Consider the following 25,434-nt stretch of genomic DNA (forward strand, 5'->3'; position numbering starts at 1 on the left):
TTATTTGTACTTTCATTTCTTTATTTTACTATCTTTTGATTCATATAGTTGAATGGAGCAGTTTCGGTTCACGCTAAGGTTTGGGGTTGCGTCACCGTTTTAGATGCCTGCTGCTGCAGGTAGCTGCAGTTGCTCACTAAACAGTACTCGAGAAGGATATTAACTGACCTAAGTTGTGTTTGTAATCGGTTTGTTGACGAGTTTAACGTTATGTTGTTGGTGATGGTAAGTAATTGGCGAGTTCGTGTGAGTTTAAAACATATTTAAGACGACTTAAAACAAACGTAATGGTTGCTTGATAGTATTTTCAAAATTAAAACCTTATCGGAAAACTTTTCATAATGTTAAAATAAATTAATGTTAATATTTTATATCCTTAACTTTCACTAGTGGATAACATGTAACTGAATAAAGTGCCTAATTAACTGTACATTGCCGAGAAGTGCCTTTTACGTAATTACTTCTAAATGACGTTGGTTTAATAATTAAAGTAACAATACATTGTTCATATAAGTGTTGTTGAATGTTCGTAAAATGGAGTTCATGCGGAAAAATTTCACTTGAGCTAACTTATAACATTGCTCTTGTATTTTTATATACTTTGGAAATTCAGAGGGTGTTGACTAGTCCCAATTAAAGCAATGCTTAACTTACAGATCTATTTAATGCTATATTATTGTAACTAGTTTAGCACGAACGTTCGGAAACATAATCTGATTTATACAAACTAGAGGTTAAAACTATAAAATTTTAAAGAATAGTAAATCTAAACAAAATTTAAAGTGCATTTAAACGCTTGCATGAAGCACTTTAATTTTTTTATTTTTAAGGTGTAACTGTTTTGGATTGCCGTTAGTCCACGAAATAGAGTAATTTGGCCTAAATACCGCATTATTTTAATTGCAGGACCTATTTATTTCCCTCACTTGCCAATTTATGTAAATAACTTTGTACCCGAGCTGTGCATAGCATTTATCGCTGTCGATGTTCTTCCTAGGAAAATTATGGTAGTCTCCTCCTGGGGAAAAGTGCCGTCATTTGGTAAGGACGGCAGATCTAAAATTATGCCTGACTCTAACCTGAATAATTCTGCAGATGCAAGTCATCGCTCTGTTTTTTCTTATTTTCTACCACAGACGTGGCCACACATTTACAATGCTAACCAGCATATATACATTTTCTTCTGTCCTCCATGGACAGGGTTAGAGAAGTGTTAAACATAGTTAAAGTGGGATGCTATAGTTGACTGGTGGCCCCTCCTTGAGGGAAAACCTTATTCCCCCCCTTTGTGAAGCTTGCGCTAATATGCCTATATGTCGGGGCTGTAAGGTTTAGGTTGTCTCAGAGTAGTTACACGCAGGCCTTCACTAAATGTTCTTAAATCCTTAAGATTTTGCTATAAGCTCTGAAGTTTTAAATGTTAAACTAGTCACTTCTGTAGTGTTTCTTACTGTAAATATACTCGCTGGAATGTTTCCTGAAATGGGACAAAGACGTGTGCCTGGATATGACTTTTTTTTTTCCCCGTAGAAAAGTTGCATAACTTTTATTGAGCAGTTGCTTGCACAGAAAATAAAATTTAATGTCGTTTAACTGTATTGGGCAGACTTTCCTAATAAATTCTGGGAAAAGAAAATATTTCGTGAAGGCATTTGTTGTCTAAGCAGAGCTTCTTTTGCAGTAGCCCTGATCAGCTGGTATAGAATGGTATAACACATTGTCAGGGCGTAGTCTTATTCTTTCCAGCCTTGAATAACTTGTAGAGTTCGTCAGTATAACAACTTTGAACATAAATCGCTTTCTTTCTGTATTGTATAGTAAGAGTGGCCTTTTTTTATGCTAATTTTTTTTAAGTTAATGAAGCTATGGGACCTAGCTTTCAGCAAAAAATACTGTGAAACTTCAATAGACGTTTGGTGTAGTTTGTATGTTGGACGTCTGCTTTTAAAATGTTGAAAGTGTGAACTGACGGAATGGAGCACGCGTCAAAATGCTGCCTTGGATGACCCTTGGGCCAACGACAATTTAGCAAATTTCTAAAATGCTAGTACAGCATCTCTGAATGTGGAAGATTGCATTTAACTTTCTACAACGTGAGACGCAATATGATGGCCAGGGCATTATTGCAAAGTAGTTCTAGACTTCGGTTAGTAACCTTGTGCATAACTTTAGAGCAAAAAAGCCTTAATTGAACACTAAATATTTAAGCTACAATAGTTGAGATTGAATCTTTCAAATTTGTTTTATAGTAAAGGTACTGAATGTTGGTAATTAATTTCCACCAACATTTTCTTTTACAACGCGATCGATATTTAAGGTGCTCTGGCAATAAGATTTACTCTACAGATTAGATTGCTCAAGTAGTGAAAGTTTTTAATTGCAATCATTTGTGCAGGTATTGGCCTTGGTCGCGGGGTGTGGGGGCGTCCCTCCAATCCTCAGAAGGAAGCTAGTTACAGCCACCATACATCCCGAAGAACCAAAGTTAGTCGAACACGAAATTGAAGAAGTTAACGAAGTCGGACCTACTGACGGCTTGCGGAGGAACACCAGGCAGATCTCTGGCGGCGTTGTTCAACCCCGGGGTTACCTCTTGTCATCTGAAGAGGGGCCGTACTATAGCCCCAACACTCCTACTGCTCTACCAGTACTTCGCCCAGTAGCCTCCAGCCCATCTCTAGCCGCCCTGGGTACGCAATTCAGAGATTGAAAGTAATGTTGGTGTATAATTTTTAGTTTACTCCCCAAATCTGTTTATGCAAGTGTAGACTACTTCCGGATTACATACTTAACCCTCGACCCGTCCTCCTAATAGTCAAGTTACATTTTGACTAGTACTCTACCCAAGGCTAAAAAATTTCTTGCTAGAAAATGGTGGTGGCTGGCGAAGTTGACATGCTGTCCCGTTTTCTGTTTTGGGTCCTCTGGTAGGTTAGGATAAGGAGACAGTTTCTTGACATTGGGAACCTTAAGAGTGAAGTCTCCTAAACAGGGGATGATGTATTGTATTCTTGTATTAAAAAGGTAGGTAGTTAAATTGTGGCGGCGCGAGTGCCACCCAATGATGGAGCATGTTTTGTCCTGTCTCGGCCTCTCTGGACAATCTGCATTATGACCGTAGTGTACCAACCCCGGATCAATGTGGTCTAGACATCTGGGGCCAGATTCACGAAGTGGTTAGTTAAGTACTAACGAACGTGTACATCATTCGTCAATCTTTGACGGCTTCAGTTACATTTATTAAAGTTTTTAAGCATGAAAACGTCCCAATCAACTGTTATAAACGGCATCCTGGTGCTTCGGAGCTCATAAACTGTTTAATAATTAGCCCGTCCTCCAAACAGACCCAAGTGATTCCATGAACCCGCCAAACCCCGTTTATGAATGAAACCGTTTACACAAAACTCGCAATTTCGTTCGAACAGTTCCACACCAAGTGCTTCACTGAATTTTAAGAGCCACAGCGCTATAAATGCTTCACCCACGTACTACAAATGCTTCACCCACGTACTACAAATGCTTCACCCACGTACTACAAATGCTTCACCCACGTACTACAAATAATCGCCAACAGTCTAAACACCTAACGTAAGCCTATATATGCAAATATACTAATTTATATATTGAAAATTCCAGTTTTGACTGAACAGCGTGTAAGTTTATGAATGCGTCTGTGGGGTCGACGGCTGGATGTCCTCGACTAGAGGGCGGGTTGTTAATAATTGTAAACAAAGCCACCAAAGATTAGAGATGGACAGGTTCATAAGTGCTTGCGTAACTGCTTCGTGAATCTAGCCCCCTGACCACAGTTGCACTTTCCATCTGGTAAGTATTATACCATGGGAAAAAAAATTCAATTTAACATTCATAAAAAGATCACTTCTATATGTTCTTGTTATCTTGATGATTTCGGGGCTCTTAATGTCCCCGCGGCCCGGTTCTCGACCAGGCCTCCACCCCCAGGAAGCAGCCCGTGACAGCTGACTAACACCCAGGTACCTATTTTACTGCTAGGTAACTGGAGCATAGGGTGAAAAACTCTGCGCCTGGGATCGAACCCAGGACCACAGGCTCACAAGTCTAGCGTGCTGTCCGCTCGGCCGACCGGCCCCGATCTTAAGTTTCCTTCGTGTACAGTGGGGATTTTAGGGCTCGAAAATTACTACCTTTAAACTAATGTATCGTACGTGTCTTAGAAAAGTCTCGTCACCCTGCTTCCTTGCAAGACTCGGAGGTGTCGCCGTACTGGGCGGACCCCGAAGGTAGAGAACCAAGCACGGCTCCTTACACGACTCCTAGCCACTTTATTGCAGAACCCAACCAATGCAGGTAAGCTGGTTGACTTCAGCTTGGTGTTGTACAAGATTATTAAAGTTCGACTTTGAGTGCTTACTAGATAAATGTACCAATACATAAAATTAATAATAATTTAAGATGTAGATTATATGTAGCGAGAAGTGCCCAATCTCAAGATTGGGGGCCTACTGTTGCTTGACTGGGTTGAGAAATAAATCTAGGTCCGTACAATAGCCTGAAACGCTTATAAATTTTAATTTGAACCAGATTATATGAAGGTGATGGCTTTTTAACATGCATTAAACTTTTTGAAATTTTCCAAATTTCATTTCCATGAAAACAAATTGTTTAAATAATAAATTTCTATAGGAGAGTAGAGTCGTCGTGTAGTCGCAGCTACGGCTATCGCTCCATCACAGGCTACTGCAACAATCTCCTCACACCAGAGTTTGGCAGTTCACGGCAGCCTATGCCCCGGATCCTTCCCCCTGTGTATGGTAAGCAGCCAGCGCGGGGTTGGGGTTTTTCCATACTTCAGAAGGTGATGTACAGTTTGGGTGTGAAAAATTGATAGAAGTTTGCTAGGATGACACTTAATTGGAGCTATATTTTCTGTTGGCTAATATATAAACATTTTTACAAATTTGGTAGCTCCCCTTCTCTCTCCTGATAAGGGAAAACATTTTAAATATTTGACACGATGCCAAGTTTTTGGCATGTACAGAAGTAAACAAAACTTTTATTTAAAAGTCGCACGTTTATTAAATGATGGCAGATAACTCTTGATCACATTCCTTGTCGGTTCTACTGCTGGTTATAGAATGTCAAAGACTGAGGAACCTTGTTTGACCGTATAAGGTTCTTGCATGTTGACTACTGATAACTACCCGAGATCTCTGCTTCGCGGGAGATGCAGATCGCCTGCCCTTTTAACCCCCAGGATGTGGATACCAGGAAAACTGTCGCCAAACAGTGGTTCGGGAACTGTAAAGTTAACGCAAAAAAAATATGGAAACTAAAAGTAAAATGATAAAAAAAAATATAAAATTCTATAACAGTACTATTAAAAAAAATATATAAAAATTATTAAAAAAATTACAAAAAAAGCTTGCTTTGCATTACCGGACCATGAAGTTATAATGGTACACATGACGTAATGATGTACCATTCTCCTTCCACATTGGTATACTGGTACTAGCCAGGAAGACTTAGAGGTACTAATCTCGCTGAATACCGCTGAACCCCAGAACATGGAACCAGGTCATGAAATGTTGACATCGATGCCATAGTTGTTCTAGGACACGGAAAAAATTGATGCCTTAATTTTCAGTGCAGTTTAAAACATGTTTAATACTAGTTCTTATAGTATTTTAAAGACTAAATCTTTAAGTTTAAAGTGATTGCCTTATTTTTTTTTTTTAGGTTAGGAATTCTAAAACACTTACGAAAGTTTCAATAACTGAAGTTTGTGTAATAAATTTGAGAATGCAAAAGTTTGCCGTGACACTTTTTTCACTTGAAAAAGGGAAACGGCCGATAACCCATCCATGGAAAGCTTTACTATGGCCTTGACTATTTGCTTGTCTGCCTGCCAAGTTGTACACTTGGCTAAAAGGCCATCAATAACTGAACACAGAACGCCTTTCTAACCTCCCCCACATGCCCTGCGAGGCTGCTTACTTCAGAAAGTGTCGTTCTTGCACGCAGATGTTGCCTACATGCGCACCCGCAGTGTGAGCGGAGGTCTACTGCCCAGCCCTCGTATGGTGACCCTCGGGTTGAGGAACGCCCCGAGGAAGAGGATCGCACTCCCACCCGGTGCTCCTCATGCAGATAGGACAGTTAATTGACCACGATCTCGTGGTTAATCACAGGGTTCCAGGCAAGTGTTTCGGATACCTTTTATAAGGGGACGGAGGCTAATGAATGATATGAAAGTTTCACGACAGTTTGATAATGGAGGAAAAATTTAATACAGCGTAAATTAATTTGATAACCAGGAATGTTAAGTTCTTAAATTATATTTTAACTTGTAATTAAATGTTACCGTAGTTTTTAAAACTTTTACCAATTCAGAGTTACAATGAAGTCTTGCAGACGGGCTACAACCCCCCCCCCCCTTTTTTTTTCTTTAAAAGTTAATAATCGCTTTTATATTGGTAGTTAATGGAGCAGATTGTGGAGATTGCAGCTCGTGGAGGTTCCCTGCCTGTGCTCCCATCACACTGCCGCCTGACGATGCCTTCCTGACCACGTTCGACCGTACTGGCAAACGAAGATGCCTTCAATTTATCAGGTTAAACCCACATGGCTAAGGATTTGGGGTTTTGTAAAGTTGTTGCCGGCGAATAGCACTAATGTTACGGTCCTCCTCCTCCTGTTCCATTTACGTAGCAGAAATGGTAACACCCCCAGCCCCCTATTTTGTCAATCACTTTAAAATCCCTTCAAACGAGATTCTCAAACACTTGGTAAATAGTCTTGTACGGTAATTCAAATTTTAGTGTTTGCTCACATTTCCTTACAATAATGTGAAGTAATGTGTGATTGTTCGGCGACGCCCAATATTTTGCTAGTCAAATGCTAAACTTGAAGGTTTAGCCACTCAGACCTTTCGGTCTTGCTAGACTATTGCATCTTGCATAAAGCTCAAATTTGTCTTTAGCAGGCTTGACAGCCCTTCGATTGCAGTGACGTAATTATTAGTGATTAATTAAAAATGCCGTAATATTTTAAAATTGCATTTTTTTACTTTGACAGTGTACTATCATAGGGTCTTCCCTTGTTAAACATATTCAACTTTAATAGTTTAAAATATTTGTGCAACAAATTAATACTTAATGGCAACGTTTGTACTTAATACTTTAAAATATTATGGCTGAAAGGTTAATGATTTTAAAATAGCTAGGTATGAAATGGCTAGCATTGGCGGCCCCTACAAACAATTGACATAATCCCAGAAAATACAGCAGGTAGACATAGTACACGGAACTAATTAACATGTCCACGGAAAGATGTAGTAATGGACCGCGTAAAATGTATATTGTAGCAGTTTTCTAATTTTGTAGTTGAAGAAAAGGCGGCGTACCTAAAAAAAAAAAAAAAATAAAAAAAAAAAAAATTTACCTAGTGAAGTAAAAATGGACCAAATTGAGGCTAAGATTGCTAATTTTAGACTTCTAACGGTACAAAGCTCTTGGGTGAGCGTTTTGCGTTCCATCTAGTTTGTGTAGGTACTCTAGTGTGAGGAAGAGAAGACTTTGGTAAACAGGTGCTTTAAGGCGCCCCCACACAAGGGGGCCTAGACCTGGCTCGGTACTCTGAAAGTAAAGTATCCCGGTACTGAATTCAGACATGTTCGGCTGCTTTTAAGACTGCCAACCTTTGTTACACTAAAATCTAAACTAATAATTTTAATTTGGTCTCGTCCCTTTTGAGCTGTATGAAAGTTTCTTCTTTTATTCCCTCTTTGTTTCCAGGAGTGCTGGAGTCTGGCAGCCGGACGGCACTGGAAGGTTTACACTTCAGCAGCTGAACTTCAACACGGCTTTCTTGGACTTGTCTTCGGTAAGGCTGAACTTGGCAGGTGGGCGGTGGTGGGGTGAGAGCCTTCAACCGAACGGATTAGTAGAGGAAAAATTAAAATTTTTAAATTTGGCTCATAAAATTAAATCTTGTAAATATCAAATTGATGGAGCCTACACATTGTAGCCTTGATATTAAGGTTCTAGCTTTAAACTGGCAATAAATGCAATGGTTAACACGCTTATAATCTGCACAAGTCTAAATCATAGATGGTTTCACAATTAACTTCAGAACACTTTTGGCCGTTCAGACGTGGGAATAAATTTGATATACTATTCTTAAAGAAACTTGAAACTTTGCTGGGTTAAAGATCATGGCTGTAGCACACTAAAGTACTGGCTGGTGCCGCAGGTGTATGGGAGCACCGCCTGCCGGCAGGAGCAGTTGAGGTTGAACTCTGCAGGACGCCTGAGAGAGACTCCGAGGGGCCTCCTACCTTTAGCTCCAGCAGAAATGTTTGAAGACTGCCGGATGCCGCAGGGAAAGTGTTTCCTTGGCGGGGATGACAGGCGAGTGACCAGCCGCAGGAGCGGTCAGTAGGACTTCTCCAGACTGGCATAGGTTAGGTTGTCCAGTACAGTCACGTTGCTGCTGCTGCTGTAGATAAAGCCACAAAGAGGTGGCACGGGCATGAATAACCCGTATATGGTAGATGTTTGGAGTGAATGTGATCTTTGGTCATGTAACTCCTTGAATTGTCTGTGGGGTCTCGGGGTACAGTCAGTTTTTAGATTCGGCTACTCTAAAACAAAAGTGCAAAGTAGCACAGGCTATGGTGGGCCCATAGTGGACTTGTGTTACAGGGGCGGGGCTGTAACTGGTACAGTCGATGTATAGCTCTTACTAAACACCTGATAGCGGAAGGAAACGGATTACACCCACCATAGTTCTCGAAGGAATCGGGGCCCCCCTTCCCCACAAAAAAAAAAATATATATATATAAATCCCTTAAGTTATACCGTTAATGATGACAATTTCTGTACTGGTTCTTGGATTTTAGGAGTCTCATTAATCATTTGGATTTTTTTTTTTTTCGCCACTTCAAAAAATAAAATTCTAAAGCCAGAGTAGGTTTGGTACTCTACCTGTGACTTTTGCGTTCTGTTAATAAGTCTTAGTTTTCCAGTTGCTGCTACCTTTACTGCTCTCGTAATCGGGACTGCTACATTTGTTACACCCTTTTAAATTTAACATGCGTTCCCCTGCCATTTATTTATGAATAAATGGTATAGTCAGATCTACTTTTCCCTCTACCCTTTCCTGCGTTATTGATTTTGAGCAACTTTCAGACTTGACGGACCCCGTATTTCACTAAAATTGCAGATACTTCTCTAGGACGAAGTTCTAAATTCAGTCTTTTAGAGCCAGTTTGACCTTTACAATCTTATTACTTGAATTCGGGCGAGTAGACGCTTAACTCGTGCACTTTCCTCCTAGTTTTCTCATCTCCTCTTTAAGTTAATAGCCTTGACGAGACAGCTCCTCGACTACATCAGAATTTTACCTTGATCTTGTCCATTAACATTTTCACCACCAAAGCTGCTCTTTCCTGATAAGTCTGTCCTTCAGTTTACTTCACGTTGCTAGATGCTGCCTTTCACTGTGCCACAGTATGGCTCTTAGTGGCATTAATATTTACAACGAACAGTGTGCGCAGCCTGGGGAGTGTCCTTGGCGTTTTTTATGAACGCATGTTTGATGACGTGTAGTTTGTCCTAAGTCTCCTTACTGTAGGGACTCTCATCCCTCGTATTTGGAAGGTCCACAAGTTTCTTTTTATAAAGTCCATAGGCATTGTCCTGTCCTACCTCCATGGTTATTACCGTTTCGGCCGTTATTTGACTTTTTAATCTGCCTCCTGCTTGCTTTGCACGTAGTGAATATTGCCTCAAAATTTTGTAATAGTGCTGCCATTCTAAACTCCCTTAAGCCCACGGCTGAGGGCTAGAACAGTAAATACGGATGCTGCGCAACCTTCCTTTGTTAATCTTGCAATATGAGTTTAAAACGATAAGCGATCAATAGATAATGTCCCGTTAATTGGACTACATGTTAAACAAGCTACTAGATTACAGAAAGAGGGACGAATAGTTGTATGAACATTGTTAAAAATGCATTGCCTAGTTGTCTTGCCTGTTGAACTATTGTTCAATGTTCACAGGAGCAATGAACACCTGTTGCTGCTAGTGATCCACTCCCTCTTCCTCCGTGAACACAACAGACTCGCCACAAGACTAAACAGGATCAATAGTCACTGGGATGATGAGAGGCTTTATCAGGTACAGTGTCTGTTCAGTTTGCTTCCAAATTTGTATCCTTACCGCCACGTACAGCTTAAAGGTAATATTTAAATCGCAATTTTCTAAGGTGGTGGTGGTGGTGGTAGTAAATATTTAGATACATGCTTTTAAAATCTCCGGAGGATTGGTAGCTGCGGTTTAAAACGGACAAATGTAGGATTTAATGCTGAAGTGACGCTAATAATGGGATTGTGTTAAACGTGAATAAGATCGATAATAATTAATAATGATCCAGAGTAAGAAAGTGTAAGACATAAACAAAGCTAAAAAAGATGCTAGTTCCCCAGGTCATGGGTAGTTATTAGACACGAAGTAGTCAGGTTTAACCCTGTCTTTAAGCGCGCTCTGCACTATAAAATTCAGTTTTGAGCACACTATGGAATTGATGTAAATTAGTTTGAATGTGTACAGATAAAACTAAGTTTTGTACCTTTTGTAAAGTTTAATTTAAATTCTGGATTCTAGAAAATATTGTATTGGGAACCTCCTCTAAACGGATGGAAGGACATGACCGGGAAAGGGTTTAGTTACACACAAACGCATAATCCAACTCTTAAAATGGCAATGTTTATAAAAGTTTAGGTCCATAGATTCTAGGTAAATACTGGTGTAGAAGTTTATTTTGCAAGGAAAAAAATTGAGTGGATCGTTTGATTGGTTAAATCTTAAGACATGTCTGGCGTAGTTTGCCTTGTTATAAAAAACTTGCCTTTGACAAGCCAAAAGGCCTTCTGCATATTTTGTCCTAATGTTTACTTTTTTACAAATCTCTAGGAAGCGCGAAGAATAAACATCGCACAATTTCAAAACATTGTTTACAAAGAATTTCTTCCCGTGCTTATTGGAAGACGGAGAATGGAAGAATATAAACTCCCGCCAAGAAGCAGTGGATACTACCAGGTATGGAAAGTCTTTAACACGGAAGTATTTTTTTCTAATGACTGGACAAATGTATGTAAACTTAATCACTAAAGCTGCGGTAGGACTCGAATGTATACTAGTGCTAATGCTGAAGTGTTTAAATTAACTGCTTCGGGTTGGCATTACCACTCGGTATAAATGTTAATTACGTTCCTAATAAAGCTGTAGTTTTGTTTAAAGTTAGACTACAAACTTCAGATATAACATTTCTTAACCTATGTTAATCTAAAATCTAAGCCCGGAGGCGAGAAGTTATGAATCATACTTGGTGAGTTGCCAACCTTGCCCTATATAGTGGGAGCTATATAATGTATCTGAATTTGTAAAATGGCAGCAAACGTAACTTCATTGATTAAAAAATATACTATAAGTTTTAAATTGTGAATGCTTAGTAACTTTGGACATAACCAGAGAAAGTTACTAAAATACTGAACGTCGTTTTGTAGTTCAATATAGCCTCGCATCGTATTGTAAAAGTCCCTCAAGGGCCTCCTTCATGCTTCTTCCTTGCTCTTGATTTAAGAGCAAAAATGATAGCAGTGTTCCTTCAGTAACTGTCCTTGGTCTGATATCCCCCACCTTTGACATCCTGACTATTTAGAAAAGTATTTTCTCTGACGCAGAACAGTCAATCTTTCCCAGGCCTGTTCCCCCCCCCCCCCCTCTTGAATTACCTACGGGTCTGACTTTAATGTTTTTTAAGGGGCCATGGTAACCGAAAATCCGAAGAAAAATGGAATATTTACGAAAAATACTACAACGTTCTGGCAACACTGTGGTCCAAACCGTTTAATGATATATTGAAAAATAACGTAATTAGTCAAATTTCCCGCTGCAACTTTCGTGAATCTGGTCCTCGCGGCGTGAGTGTGCCGCGGGGTATTGTATCTTACGTTGTAGAAGTCTTATTTTTCGTAATAGCGTTGAAAATAACATGTTATGCATAAAATGAATATAAACTCACTCATTGGCAACAGTATCGTGTGAGAGAGAGAGGGTGGTACGTGGCTCAGCCCATCAGTGACTGTACGTCTTTCGTGGGGAGTGGTTCTATCGCTGACGCGCGCTCACAATATCTCCTAGAACTCCTGCTATTATTATTTGTATTGCAATATGACTTGCCAAATGAACAAGAGACAAGCATTGAAAGCCAGATGCATGCGAGCTCTCCATAGAAGGTACTAGCTGGCCGCAATGCGTAAATCACGCATTGTCACGGGTGACCGCCAGTAGAGTAACTTGTCGCGTGCGCTACGCAACTCCAACTTTTACAACTAGATCCGGTCTCGCAGCCTTTATTTATTATTCAATTTACATGAAACTTGCACATTATATGTAGAGTTTACGCCTCTATAAACGGATGTCATTATTCTTATCTACGTAGATTTATTGATTTTATAAATAATGATACACTTCATTTTGTTGCATACGTTTTTGGGAAACTTTTATAAATCTGTGTTATTGCACTAAATACATCTGGGATAATGTGACGTGCAAATCTTTATTATATAGTAAGGTCATACCTGCGTGTCGTAGAAATGATTTTGGTTCACAATTGTGGGCTGTGAAATCAATTGAACATGGTTGAAAAATTCAATTTTTTTTTTTTTCTCCGTCTCTATTTAGGCTGAGATGCTGAAACTTGGCCTAGGTGCAGCACCTTTCACATGTATCAGGATAATAAATTATGAATACCCTACAACAATTTCTTATATCCTGGTACCATGGGCCCTTAATTGTCTGTGTGAAAGACTAAAGTTGCTTCACTTTTGTACTATCTTAAAGTCGACTATACAGAACTTTCTCTTCCGAAATGTCTGAAAGCTAAAGTATAAATTATAAATATTATTTTTTCCAAATTGCTTAATTAAATAAATTAAAGTTTTAGCAGTTAGATTAATTTCCTTGTAATGTAAACGGCAACATAGCGGATAAAGTGTTTTGGTTCCTTCAAATGTATACCGGCTGACACAGCAATTTGGACAATATGCTGGTGAATGTCATTAACTTCATCCATTTTGTTGTTTTTAGGATTATGATGTCAAGGTTAATCCTGGCGTAATGAACGAGTTTGCGACGGCAGCCTTCAGGATGGGTCACACAATGATCCCAGACGATGTGATGCTTCTGGACGGTCGTTACGGTCCCGTGGGCTCCATACCCCTGGTACAGACCTTCCAGAACCCCTCGGCGGTGCTTGGGGTAGGTTGGTGTAAAGAGTAAGACGGTCTTGAGTTTCTTTGGTATTGTGGTAACTTGGATTGTGTGGGTCATGTGGAAACCACCTTACTTGTGGTCAATCGCTGTTGCGTCTCTATTCCCCCCCCGCCCCCCCCCCCCCGCCTTTTACAAAAGTTTGATTAAAGTATTTATCATGCATGCAACGCAAGTCTGCACCTACATGAAAGTTTTGATTCTCTATAGATTACTACACATGAATAGGCAGATGTTGCGCATTCACCCTTCTAGATTAGAAATATCATGGCAATCTGGTTAATGCCCTTTTAAGTTTAGTTGAAAGCTTCCCTTTACATTATTTCTTAAATTTAGTGAAATGTGGAACAAATGTTTTTTAATTGTATAGGAAGGTAAATTTGAAGAGCTGTTGAGAGGGCTGATTGGTACAAGAGTGAACGGTGTGGACATGGCCATCGTAGACTCGGTCACCAATAGACTCTTCGAGCGTGTGGGTGTTCCCAGCTCTGGCCAGGATCTCCTGGCTTTGAACATTGCAAGAGGCAAGTTTTCACTTGCAGTTTTGATTTATTAATTATAATTGCAAATTTATTTTTGATCAGTGTTTAGAATGGCAAATATGGAATAGTTTACTTTACAATATTGTAAATGACTTTCACACTAACAAAGTTTATTAACTTCTCATGCTATATTTAATTCAAAGTGGTGGGAGACTTCTCGTTAACCTAACAATTTAGCACCTCAATCTCAGAGTACAAAAGTAACTTAACCACTGCTCTGTGCACCTGGTTTCGGCAAAAAATCATAATGAAATTGTAAAAGACGCTTTTATTTTTATAAATGTTCAGGGAAAGTTAATGTTTGTTTCCAAATTAATTCATTTTAATTTCAAAACGGTGATAAATATTTAAAATGTAGCCTAATTAAAATAGAAACTCTCAGAGCGCCTCGAGGGGCTCTGCGCAGCACGGTGGTTAATGAAGCCTAATTTTTTTTCTCAAATGTACATTATTAAGAGACTTGGTTCTCGTAAAGTTGCCCCTCGCCTTACCCTGTTAACTTACACCAAAGCAAAAGTTGTCATACGCTAATGTTCAAAGCTGCTGCCTAAACTTTCAACATTTACTAACTCGGTGAGACTACAAAAAATATATTTGGCTAGTAATTTTTTCCCCTGCAGGTCGTGATCACGGGATAGCGCCATACCACGCCTACGCTTCAGCTTGTGGAAGGGATAAAATGGCTACTTTTGAAGACCTGAAGACACTCTTGCACAGAAATAACTTGGATGTTTTGAAAAGCATATATTCTAGCATACAGGATGTAGACCTCATTGTTGGGGGGCTGGTAAGAATTTTCATAGTTGTAGAAAGTCATTCAGAGAGGACAAAATCCCTAGATAATGGAAGTCACGCCGGATGTGACTTAGCATATGAATGCTTTCAAACTAGTTGATGCCCAATGTTTTTTAACTAGTGTTTCTAATATTCGCGACCTGCGACCTCGTCTTCTTTTTTTTTTTTTAAATCGGCAGGCATGCTACTTCTTTATCTGAAAAATACTTCCATTGGGAATCGTCTAGTACTCTACAATTGGGTTCCGGTACCCATCGGTCTTTTTCTTTTTTTTTCTTTTTTTTTTCCATGGCGAGGGTCCCGACCCCATGAAGATTGGTAACCACTGCAGTAGGCTTTGTACCAAAACCCGGTACAAATTTGCACAAAGTTTTAATTAATAACTTCCTAAAGTTCACAAAAGTGTAATTGAACTTGCATACATGGTTTTCTTAAGGTAGCTAGAATAGTCGCACATTTATTAAGCTCATTGTTAAAAGGTTCAAATCTAATGTCTTTGTTACTGCGAAAATTTGAATTTCTTAAATGCCAATACAAAGATTCGGAAATCTAGTTTGATTCTTTTTCACTTCAGTGAAACTTGGTAATAATCTTCCTTAGTGATGTGTAAAAATGTTTAGTCGGCGTAAGTTTGAACTGGATAAATTCCACTAATATTCACTATATTGACAAATTCCCCGCTTTGTACCTAACCAACATTTACTTCATAGGGTTAAATAAATTAAGAATTGGTAATGTTATCTGTAGTTTACTATTCGTCCACACGGCATATTAATCAAATTTTGCTAACTACATTATAAAAGCCCACAATTTTTCCTGCTTAAACTTTCTTCACAGGCAGAAGAATCTCTCCCAGGAGCCTTGTTGGGTCCAACATTATCCTGCATCATTGCGTACCAGTTTCTCAACTTGAAACGTGGAGACAGATTTTGGTAAGACCAGCACTGTTCTGTGAAGGTTTAAAAGGTGGTCAGGGTGTACTATTCGCGCCTTGCATCACTTTAGACATTTTCCTCTGCTGTCAAATTCTTAAGACTAGTAGTTTGTGGTGGTCAATAACTTAATGCATTGCTCAATCCGATTTAGAGGCAGGCACGGAAGTGGTGCAAAAGTGATCGCTTACTTTAAAGTTGGTAAAGTTGGCAGATGCCCTAAAATTGTTTTTCTTCTCTAATCCAAACACCCCCCCCCCCCCAAGGTCTTCGTTACTAGAGAATAAATTCCCACTGGGAAGGAGAGATAAAAAATCGCTAGATTTGTCATTAATTATTAAACCTAGCTTTACAACCGGATCACTTATTCAATCCCCGGGAGAGACGAGAATATAGGATGCATTTTGGAAAAATTAGGCCCAGGAATTAAAATGGATTAATTTGCTATTACTAGTCTCTGGTTTCGTATTGGTCTAGATTTTATCTAGGTACTTTCCAATAATATCTAATTCTGGTCTTGGCAAATAATTCAGAACTTTTCTTTAAAGGATGCAGACATTGCAGAACTCTAATATTCGGCAAATTATCTCTTAAGTTAGTCAAAAAGTAACATTGCAGCGTAACCAGTTCTGAATGTAACATCGTTAGTGTCTTAAAACGGCTAGGAAGTATAAAACTTGTCTTCATGGTAATGATTGTAGTTATCGGGTCCAAAATACTGTAGGTCTTTGGAACGGGGAAACGGTACAAAGTGTTAAACGTACCCTTGAAAAAGTCTGGAATATGCAAGTGGTTTTTGAGTTACATGTTTAAATTTTGAGCTCTAGAGAATCGTATTGGCCAAAATTGGGGAGTTAGTTGGTTCTGAAATATAACTTTAAAAGAAACCAACTTTCTCCCGTCTAGGTTTATGTACCCCCATATTTATCACCTTAAAATGGCTGGTTGTGCTGAAAGCGCCTAGATTAGTTGATGGCCAAACTTTGCTTCAGTGTCGAAACGATTAACTTTCAGTCCTGGACCATTATAAAGTGTACTTTTAAGTATGTAGGTAATTTTGTAACGTTCTAAAAGGCCGTAAGCAGCGTACTTTTATTAAATATATCAGAACAGGTACGAAAATGCTGATTCAAGACTATCGCACGATCAGCTGCAGTCGATCCGTCAGTCCTCGCTGGCGCGCGTAGTCTGCGACAACTTGGACGACAGGGCTGCTGTAGTACCAAGGAGAATCTTCGATATCTATGACGAAATGTGAGTATTGCGAACACGTAGTTACTAATTTGCCAATTCTTCAAATACTGAAAACTACAAAATTTATCTATGGTGCCATCATTATAAGGAATTTTATCTACAGAAACGTCCCGCTTCCGTGCCACCGTCTACCTGGAACAAATATAGAACTATGGACTGAAGACCCTTACCAGAAGGCGAAGGAGTGCGCGTTCGAGGAGAAACTATACCCTGCCGGCAGACTAGTACCAGTATCCCCATGCATGTACTGTGTGTGCCAACCCAGTGGCAAGGTAAATCCTGCAGTGTTGCCCGAAAGCAGTGATCAAATGTTGTCCATTTTTTATTGACTGTAAGCCCTTTAATTGTTGTATAGGAAGCAATAGAAAGTGTTATCTTGTTGCAGCTGTGGTGTCAAACTCGCCTGGATGGCTGCAGAGGCTGGTCAGACGAGTATTGCAACAGGTACTGCGATGGTCGCCAAGAGTGGAGTGGATTCTTAACTTGAAACTTGGAAAGCTTCCCACTAAACCTGTAGTGGAGAAGGACCGACTTGAACCAATGTAAATTATTCAAAGTTACCAGCCAGCTGGAATTTTAGTGGATTTTATCTAATTATTTAAGCCCGTGATTATATTGTTTAAAACCACCACAGTCTGTACAGAGTTTATTGTAAATACCACTTTAATAAATGACTTAAAACTCGTTACTGTATTCAATGTATGAAGCCGCAGATTTATACGAAAACCTGGACGGATGCTTCGGTAAATATGGAGAGCAACCTTGTTCAGGTAACTGTCTGGAAAATGCTTAAACCAGGATGGTGGGGTTGAAGTAACCTGTCAACAGGTAGATGCATAAGGTTTGGACAAAGTCCCAATAAACATGGCCTGGAAAGTGTTCCCAAAGCTTTTAAGCATGCTTAACAATTTGACTTACTGCTGGTAAGAATCGGTAATGATGCACATAATTGAAATTATCCTTTTTGGCTTGGTTGGTCAACGGGTACGTGTGCTAAAATACCTTGCACACTTTTCAGTCTAGTACCTCGCGTTGGGATTTTTTGTTGGCGCCTGGTTTTTAGTGCAAAAGGAAAGAGATTAGTCGTAATTTCACCAGATTCAATAATTTGAAACTAGAAAAGTGAAATTTAAATTCTGAAAGTTGATGGTGGGGAGGGGGGGTTATTGAAAACTTATTTCGTATTTAGTTTAAAAATTTATGCTAGATACGTTATAAAATTTCAGACTTGCTTGCCTGTTCATGAGTAAATATTCTGGCACTGTCAAATTTAGTGTCAATAATTGCTATGGACAGAAGTGCAAAGTATTGATACTAGTGCCAGTCCATTTTCTAATTTGTAGAGCTAGAGGGCAATATTTTTATCCTTTTAAGCTTGAATAATGTTTTAAGTTCGGTACTTTTGGCTTGGGACAAAGTTTACTTTACATTTTAGCAGTTAGTGGTAAACAAATTTTTTTGGAAGGACAGTTTTGTCGGCTTTATTTATAGCAGCTATTGAGGGGGTGGTTATGGGTTGGAGTGAAGCATGATTGAACACGCCCGTCAGACGGGAGTGGATCTATGAAAAAATCTTGATGAAAACTTAACGTGTTTGTCTTAATATACAAATGGCCCATTACGCGTTACTGTTACAGACCGGCCAACCCTTGTCAGAGTTGCGTGATCTTCACCAAATGGTAATTGGCTTTGTTCAATCAGGCGTGTAAATGTAGCAAGTCTTGGATCGCCAGTCCTGCACAATATAACATGGGGGTTAATTTAGTATTTTGTGGCATAACCTTTTGGAATATTACCAGTAACCAATTTTTAAGACAAAGGAAGATTAACTGCCCCTACAAAATCTTTAACTCTGAGCGGATGTCGCGGGGGCGGGGGTGGTGACAGTGGTGGGCGCGACTAGTCTCGAAATAGCTGGTGGCGGCAGCAGGAGGCAAGTGACTGGTCCTAGGCTGTCACTGCCAGTACCTCGCGCACCGCCCCAGCACCCGCCGCCGCCACCCACCCAGGTCAGTCTATTGTCCTCGACACTGGTATATGTGAACTGTGTAACGCAGTGGCTTGCCAGATAATGGACATTAACGGGCTTACCACGGACGACAGTTAGTGCAGTCCTTTGGAAGAACGGAGATGTGGCTGTTGTCCGTACTGATTTGATGGCACGCACTACTCAAACGGCCGAAGAATGTCGCTAGTAAAATGAAAATATTTCTTGTAAAAAGAGCCACTTACGTAATCTAGACTTGTTTAGACAGAACATAGACGGGGATGTTACATCCTCGGTTCCCGGTCCCATTGTATCTTAAAAGACAAGACAAACCTACAGTGCTGCGCAGATACTTTTCGCGCTTTTTTTATTCTCTAGGCTTTTCGGAAAGGTTTAGCTATTGTAGTCTACATGGAGGTTTGATATATCCATAAAATTTTAAATAATTTTCTTTGGGGAATTACACAATTACACAACTTCACAATCGACTTGAGAATGGTCCAGGACGGACCGAAACGTCGTCGTCCCTTCGCCTTCTAGTGTGTGGTCTGGTCAACAAAACTTTCTTTGGGAAGTTTTGTTTACCAATAACATTAATTTATCGGTTTTCTAGGTTAACGTAATTGCCGGACAATTGAATCCAAAGGCATAGTATTGAGAAATAATGAAGTAAGGTTCCACAGCAGCCATGTCAAGGAATACACGCGGGTGTATTCCACTTTTCCATGTATATATAGTTTGTCGTAATCTAACCCATTGTTGATATAAAGCTAATAGCTAGTCGCTCTGTTTAACGTGTAACTTGCTTAGCTAACAAATTTTGGAGGTTTTGCCCTAGAGCTCCATGAGCCTTGTAACATTGTCCACTACCGCCCACGGGATGGGTTGTGCGGAGCATGATAAACTGAACGGCTCTAGTCCTGAACTGTGTTGAGGGGACTTAAATTATACTTGCTGGTGGTCAGTAAGCTGTTGGTTTTACAATCTGCTACTCGGAACACTTTCAAAGTAGCACGGGTTATGGTGAACCCGTTGTGGACTTCCCTGACACGGGAGCGGGGCTGTAACTTTCAGTAAGCGATTATTATTATTATTAACATTGACAAAATTAATTACAATTTTGCCTAGTCTGAGGATTTTGATAGTCTTATTAAATTGAGGTTAATGCTAGTATTCACTGTCACGCAGGACAGAGGGTCATACATAAGACAATAGGTCTAAACTGTAGGCTGAAGCACATAGTATATCATGGTTACAATCAATGTTTTAATGTGTGGATATGTGAAAACAACTTTCTATTGTGCACTGCCACACAAGGGCAGGGATGGGTTCATAAGTGATACAGCTTAGAATATAAATAAAAATTGTTCTTCATTCTTTAAAATGGACAAGCAAATTTTGGGTAAATTGTTAGGATGTCGTCCAGAACACCTGAGTCAATAAAATAGTTACACAGTTGGTGGTACAATAGGCCAGGAGGTCTAAAGTCCTTTACGGTTTCACATTCATCAATATAGTGTTCTAGTGAATGCATTAAAGGTTTATCACAGAGTTTACAATCTGAATATTCTGGTAGTGGCTCAGCCTCACTAACCTGCCAGATGTGTCTATAGCCAAGGCGAATTCGTGCAATTACTACATCACATTGCCTGGTCCGAATACTGTGCTGACCATACAAATACCTATTATTACAGAACTTGTCATAACTTTTAATACTGCAGCTTTCAGGTCTCTGTGCATTTCTTAGTTCTTCTAAATCTGAATTATTTCTTTAATTTGTATGTTTCTAATAACTGCATTAGATAGTCCAAAGTCATAATCAATGTTTTCTTTCCTGCAAGCCTCATTGGCCAATTGATCTACAAAGTCATGTTTTTCAACTCCAACATGGGATGGGATCCACACAAATTTTATACAAGAATTATTATCATTGGCAAAAATTACATTCCATTTAATATTACAAGCTACTTCCGACATACATTGTGATGGGTTATTTAAGGACTGCAGAGCACTTTTAGAGTCACAGAAAATAACTCCACCACCATTGAGCTTAAGGTATTCAGTGGCTAGATAAATACCCAATAGCTCGGTCTGTGTCGTGTCAGTAAGCGATTGATTGATAAAGATTAAGCCACCCAAAAGGTGGTACGGGCATGAATAGCCCGTAAGTGGTCGCTCTTTTGAGCCATTACCAGTATAAAGCGCCGATACTGGAGATCTGTGGAGGTGCGACTGCACCCTGCGTGACGGGAGATGTCTCCCGTGATCAGTAAGCTATTGTGATGGCCTTTAATAGCCCTCTTGCGGTTGATAGCTGATCTCCGGTGTTGTACCTGAAGCCTAAGTCGGTTCGCAGCTAATTTTAGTTTCTTGGACAAGACCTCGGCATAAATTAGTTTGATGCTTCTGTTTACTCAACAGTAAATAGTACCTGTGGAAAATAGTTGTGGGATAGATTATAGGGAAGGTCAGTCGTTAGCTAAGAAACCTCCTATAAGCCAAACGGGCATTCATCTCGGATAAACAAGACTAATATAACTGCTGAAGTATCTGCATAGCAGAAAACTACTTGTCTTATGAATTTCAGAGGCTCTGTAGTAAACATCCTTAATTTCTTAGTGATGACTGACGAATTAAATGTAATAAACTCTGAATAGCATAAGAAATCATGCACGCTATTCTCGTCTAGTTCATTTCTTTGAAGATGTAAGTTTAGTTCTCTAGGGGTAACTTCTTTTTCTCCTTTGCACAGGGAAAATGAACTTTCCTACCGTAAGTTAACTGTCAAAAATCTATTAATTTCTGAATGGGACCAGTAAAGGTCCCAAGATAGATCCCAGGGGCGCGTCAGTTGACTGGACAACTGTAACTCATTTATTCTGATGCTCCTTCCTGTACGACGTCCATGAATTGGCAGTGGAGGGACATCTTAAACTGACCATGTTACTTTGCCTTGTCCTTCGTGTGGAGCAGTATCCAAAGCCTTGCTAAAGACTAGGTGTATTATAATATCTATTGCAATGCATCAAACCTGTTGTCAAAGAACGAAAGTAAATTCGTCAAACATGATCGTCGTTGTGTAAATACCTGTAAAGTCGTTTAATAAGTCTTAGAGGAGTACGTGGGGCTTTTGCGATTAAAGATTACACTACTAAGTCATTGGTGACATGCTTTTCAAATAGCTCGCTTTCCTCTCGTGTTAACACATTGGAAGATATCCGGGAATGAAATTTTGAGTGCTAGTTATCCAGGCTTGGTCCCCGTGTGTATGACCTCAATATTCTATATGTATATATTATTTTATATTAAAGTGAAGAATTTTCAGTTTTGAAAACGCTGGAGAAATCAAAGTGATTTGTATCGGCTGATATTTATAGTGAAAAATTTGCATACCTTATTTTGTTTCTCTTTGCTCTAGCTTGTATTTCTCCCCTTGTCAGAAATCCCAGTAACAATAACAGTACTACAGCATGGCGCCACACGGGCCTTCTGTGGGATGGAGCGCTGGCGCCGGCCGGCCCACAGTCGTCCAACCCTCAGCCTTCGCCAGAGGTGGCGAGGCTGGCATTAACTGTGGCTGCTGTACGTGCTGTACTTGTATTCATCTCGGCTTCCTCAGATCCAAGTTCGGCTGGCTCAAGATAATCCAACTGGTATGAATATCAAGGTTGTAAATTTAATATATGACTAATAATAAATAACATTAAAAGCTTGACGGATGTCGGGTTTATGCTCATACATTTTAATAACTTTTAGATGCAAATGTATTTTGTAGCCTGTTATAAGTTAGTCATACTAATTGGCATTATTTCTGCCAGCGGTGGCTAGTTTGTGCGCCTCTCTCTAGTCTTGAGAACCATTGCTCTAGAGATTACGGAACACACGAAAAGTCTTCCTCAGACCTAAGTTTGATATTGTTATAACTAATACTACAGGTCTTGTCTGCAATCAGCCTTACTCTGGTGATGAACTACGGGCTACCCTACAGCTCAAGAATAGGAGAATCCTTCACCTTCTACATGGTCACCAATTCTGCCTGCATTCTGGTGGTCAGCCTCCTAACATTCTGCTACCTCATCTCTGCTAACTCCTTCAGTCTCATCCGCTCGTCTGTGCTGGTCAGTTAACCTTTCACATTAAAGTTTGAATTGGAATCTATTGATTAAATGCCAATGCATACATCGAATTGGGCATCACCTTGTTGGAACATATGTTGTATGTTCCAATACATATATGGCTAAGTGATTGCATCGAAATGTCTTAAAATATTTTGTTGTTTATAAAAGAAATTCATTATCTAAAGAAAGCGCTGAGCCCGTATTTTTTTTTTTTTTAACTTTTTTTTTTTTTTACTTTTTTGGTTCATTGTAAAATACTACCAGGAGATACAAGTTTGCCGAATTACATTCTCATCGGCCTTCATGGATAATTTGCCGAAACTTCCTCTCTAGTAGTATCTTTATGGTACAGCTTGAGATTGCTTTCTGCCTCTTATGGTCTTGATCCTACCCAGCACCACCTTTTACCCACAGGACTGAACTTGGAAAACTGATCAAAACAAGAGAAAGTTAACTGTACAACAGATATACCGTGTGTGCCAAATATTTCTAGTAAAGTGCTCGCAAAAGTATTATAAAATTAGCCTTCGAGTGCCATATCCAATTAAATACCTGGCTTAAAAGTTTATTTTAACCCTTACAGGAGGTAGTGTTTAACACCTTGGCCTGCCTCATGTATCTGACGGCTGCACCGTACCTGTCATGGTCAGTCCAGACCTTCCTGTGGATCTCATACCTTACCACGCCCTACTTCACAGTCTACCCGGCTATGACGGCCACTTATGTGAGTGTTATAAGAGTATTCGCTTAAATCACAGGTCCATACTGTGCGCACTGTGTAAATATTCATCTGCAAAACAGTAAAGTATTAATTTAAAATTGTGTAAATGATTAATAATCGCGAGGGGTTACTCATTGTGGGTTACTGTTTTCTTCTAATGTTTCTGAATGTCAAGAAATTGTCTTAATAAAGTGCCCTTATCCTAACGTACCAGTGGACCCAAAATAGTATGTAAGTTTCGCGAGCCACTTCCATTTTCTAGTTCGACAATTTTTGGCCTCTAGTTACTGCTAGGTGAGCAGAGGCATCGGGTGACAGGACACATTGCCCACATGCTTGTCCTGCAGCAGGAATCAAACCCGGGACCTTTCACTGTGATACTGTTGTGTTCTTGTAAAAAAAAAAAAAAAAATTACCATTTAATATAAAGTTATTTACATTCTCACATTATTTACATTACTGCACACTCGTAAAATTATTTACCTTTCAAATTTTGAGTTCTCTCTCAAATTCTCCTTGAATGTACAGAATTTCAAATTAATTAAATTCTGGAAGCGATATGAGTTAATCTAATTTAGATAACCCCTTATTTTCGTGTCTTTGTGGAATTTAAGTGGAAAAAGTTTACAAATTTGGGTGAATAAAAGTAAGGTAATTATTAGGAGAAAGCGCTAAGCTAGTAGAAGTACAGGGTAAGTGATGAGGACAGAACAGTGCCCAACCGCTTCCTTTAACCCCTTGAGAATGCAACGCCAACCCCTAGAGGAAGTGTGGGGCTGTTGCTGTGCCGATCAAAGGATTTTTTTTAATGTTTTTTTATCCAAATATTTTGAGCACGGTGGTAATACATGCTTCGAAACTCCTTTGAGTTAATAATGTGTTATGCATAAGGTAATCCTTTACACCACCGCCCACGGGATGGGTAGTATGGGGGTGCGTAATAAAGAAAGTAATTGAATTGAGGTAACAATTATGATTTATAACTTTGTGCAATAATTGCCAAACAGTTTTATCGTAAATTTCTATGGTGTAAAAAACCATAGATTTACGTCAATTGATCTTTTGACGTCAAATCAATTGACGTAGATTTACGTCAATGACTGTTCACGTCAATTTAAGGGTTAATAAACGTAAACGAGCAGTTATCATTTGTCTTGCAGATCCTGGGACTGGTGCTAGGAGTGGTTCATGGTGTCGACGCTTGGCTCTCCTACAGGACGTTTTCAGGTCGCCCATGTTAATTCCAGCTTACCTGTGAGGAAGTAACCCCATGGGCTTAATGTGAGCACTTGAAGTTAACTTTATACCGGAAAGCGTAGTTTTATACAATTAGATGTAGCGAGTCAATAAAGTGTATTTATAAAATGTGTAATGTGTTTTATCAGTCCATTTGCAGTGGATTTATAATTGAATTTTACAAAATATAATACAATTATACACAAATGGCAATTATAGCAGTGCGATACTTGTTAACCAGCAACATTCTGAGGAGAGCTTTAAAACTGATTTAAGCAGGGTATCATCACCTTGTATAATGGTGTTAAACAATTCTATCACAAGGAAGCTAGGCGATGCTTCGTTGCCAACGCGAGTCGAAAGTAGATAACCTAGGTGTCGAGAGCAATGAAGCGCCCCTACATGAATTCTGCCTTATTAGCTCCATTAACCACGAGCACCACACCCTTGCGTGTGGTTAGGGAGCGCTTGTGGGCTATTTCGGTGCAGAAGGGTAGCTTCTGCTTCCTCCTCCAGCCTGCTATGATGACGGG

The 25,434-nt window shown here is 39.5% G+C and overlaps 2 protein-coding genes across 3 annotated transcripts; both read left to right on the forward strand.

Moving 5' to 3' along the window:
- Positions 1 to 68: 68 nt before the first annotated feature.
- On the forward strand, positions 69 to 17,523 carry LOC123754390 (salivary peroxidase/catechol oxidase). Its single transcript, XM_045736754.2, is given in 18 exon segments — positions 69 to 225; positions 2,396 to 2,690; positions 4,197 to 4,329; positions 4,666 to 4,793; positions 6,004 to 6,098; positions 6,100 to 6,178; positions 6,460 to 6,592; positions 7,776 to 7,863; positions 8,233 to 8,390; positions 10,043 to 10,160; positions 10,956 to 11,081; positions 13,134 to 13,304; positions 13,687 to 13,840; positions 14,479 to 14,645; positions 15,491 to 15,585; positions 16,699 to 16,839; positions 16,943 to 17,111; positions 17,225 to 17,523. Coding segments are annotated over 18 exon segments (2,367 nt in total). The 5' UTR covers positions 69 to 210; the 3' UTR covers positions 17,327 to 17,523.
- A 1,193-nt stretch (positions 17,524 to 18,716) lies between these two features.
- sing (MARVEL domain-containing protein sing) lies at positions 18,717 to 25,032 on the forward strand. 2 transcript variants are annotated; one of them, XM_045736427.2, is made up of 5 exons: positions 18,717 to 18,848; positions 22,267 to 22,479; positions 22,762 to 22,944; positions 23,528 to 23,668; positions 24,826 to 25,032. In XM_045736427.2, the coding sequence occupies exons 2-5, from the start codon at positions 22,297 to 22,299 to the stop codon at positions 24,904 to 24,906; spliced, it is 588 nt and encodes a 195-aa protein (XP_045592383.1). In that variant the 5' UTR covers positions 18,717 to 18,848; positions 22,267 to 22,296; the 3' UTR covers positions 24,907 to 25,032. The 2 variants fall into 2 exon arrangements, with proteins under 2 accessions (XP_045592383.1, XP_045592384.1); XM_045736428.2 differs by having other exon boundaries at positions 18,748 to 18,848; positions 22,296 to 22,479.
- Positions 25,033 to 25,434: the final 402 nt, after the last annotated feature.

This window comes from Procambarus clarkii, chromosome 18 (genome assembly GCF_040958095.1).
Source record: "Procambarus clarkii isolate CNS0578487 chromosome 18, FALCON_Pclarkii_2.0, whole genome shotgun sequence".
NCBI lineage: Eukaryota > Metazoa > Arthropoda > Malacostraca > Decapoda > Cambaridae > Procambarus > Procambarus clarkii.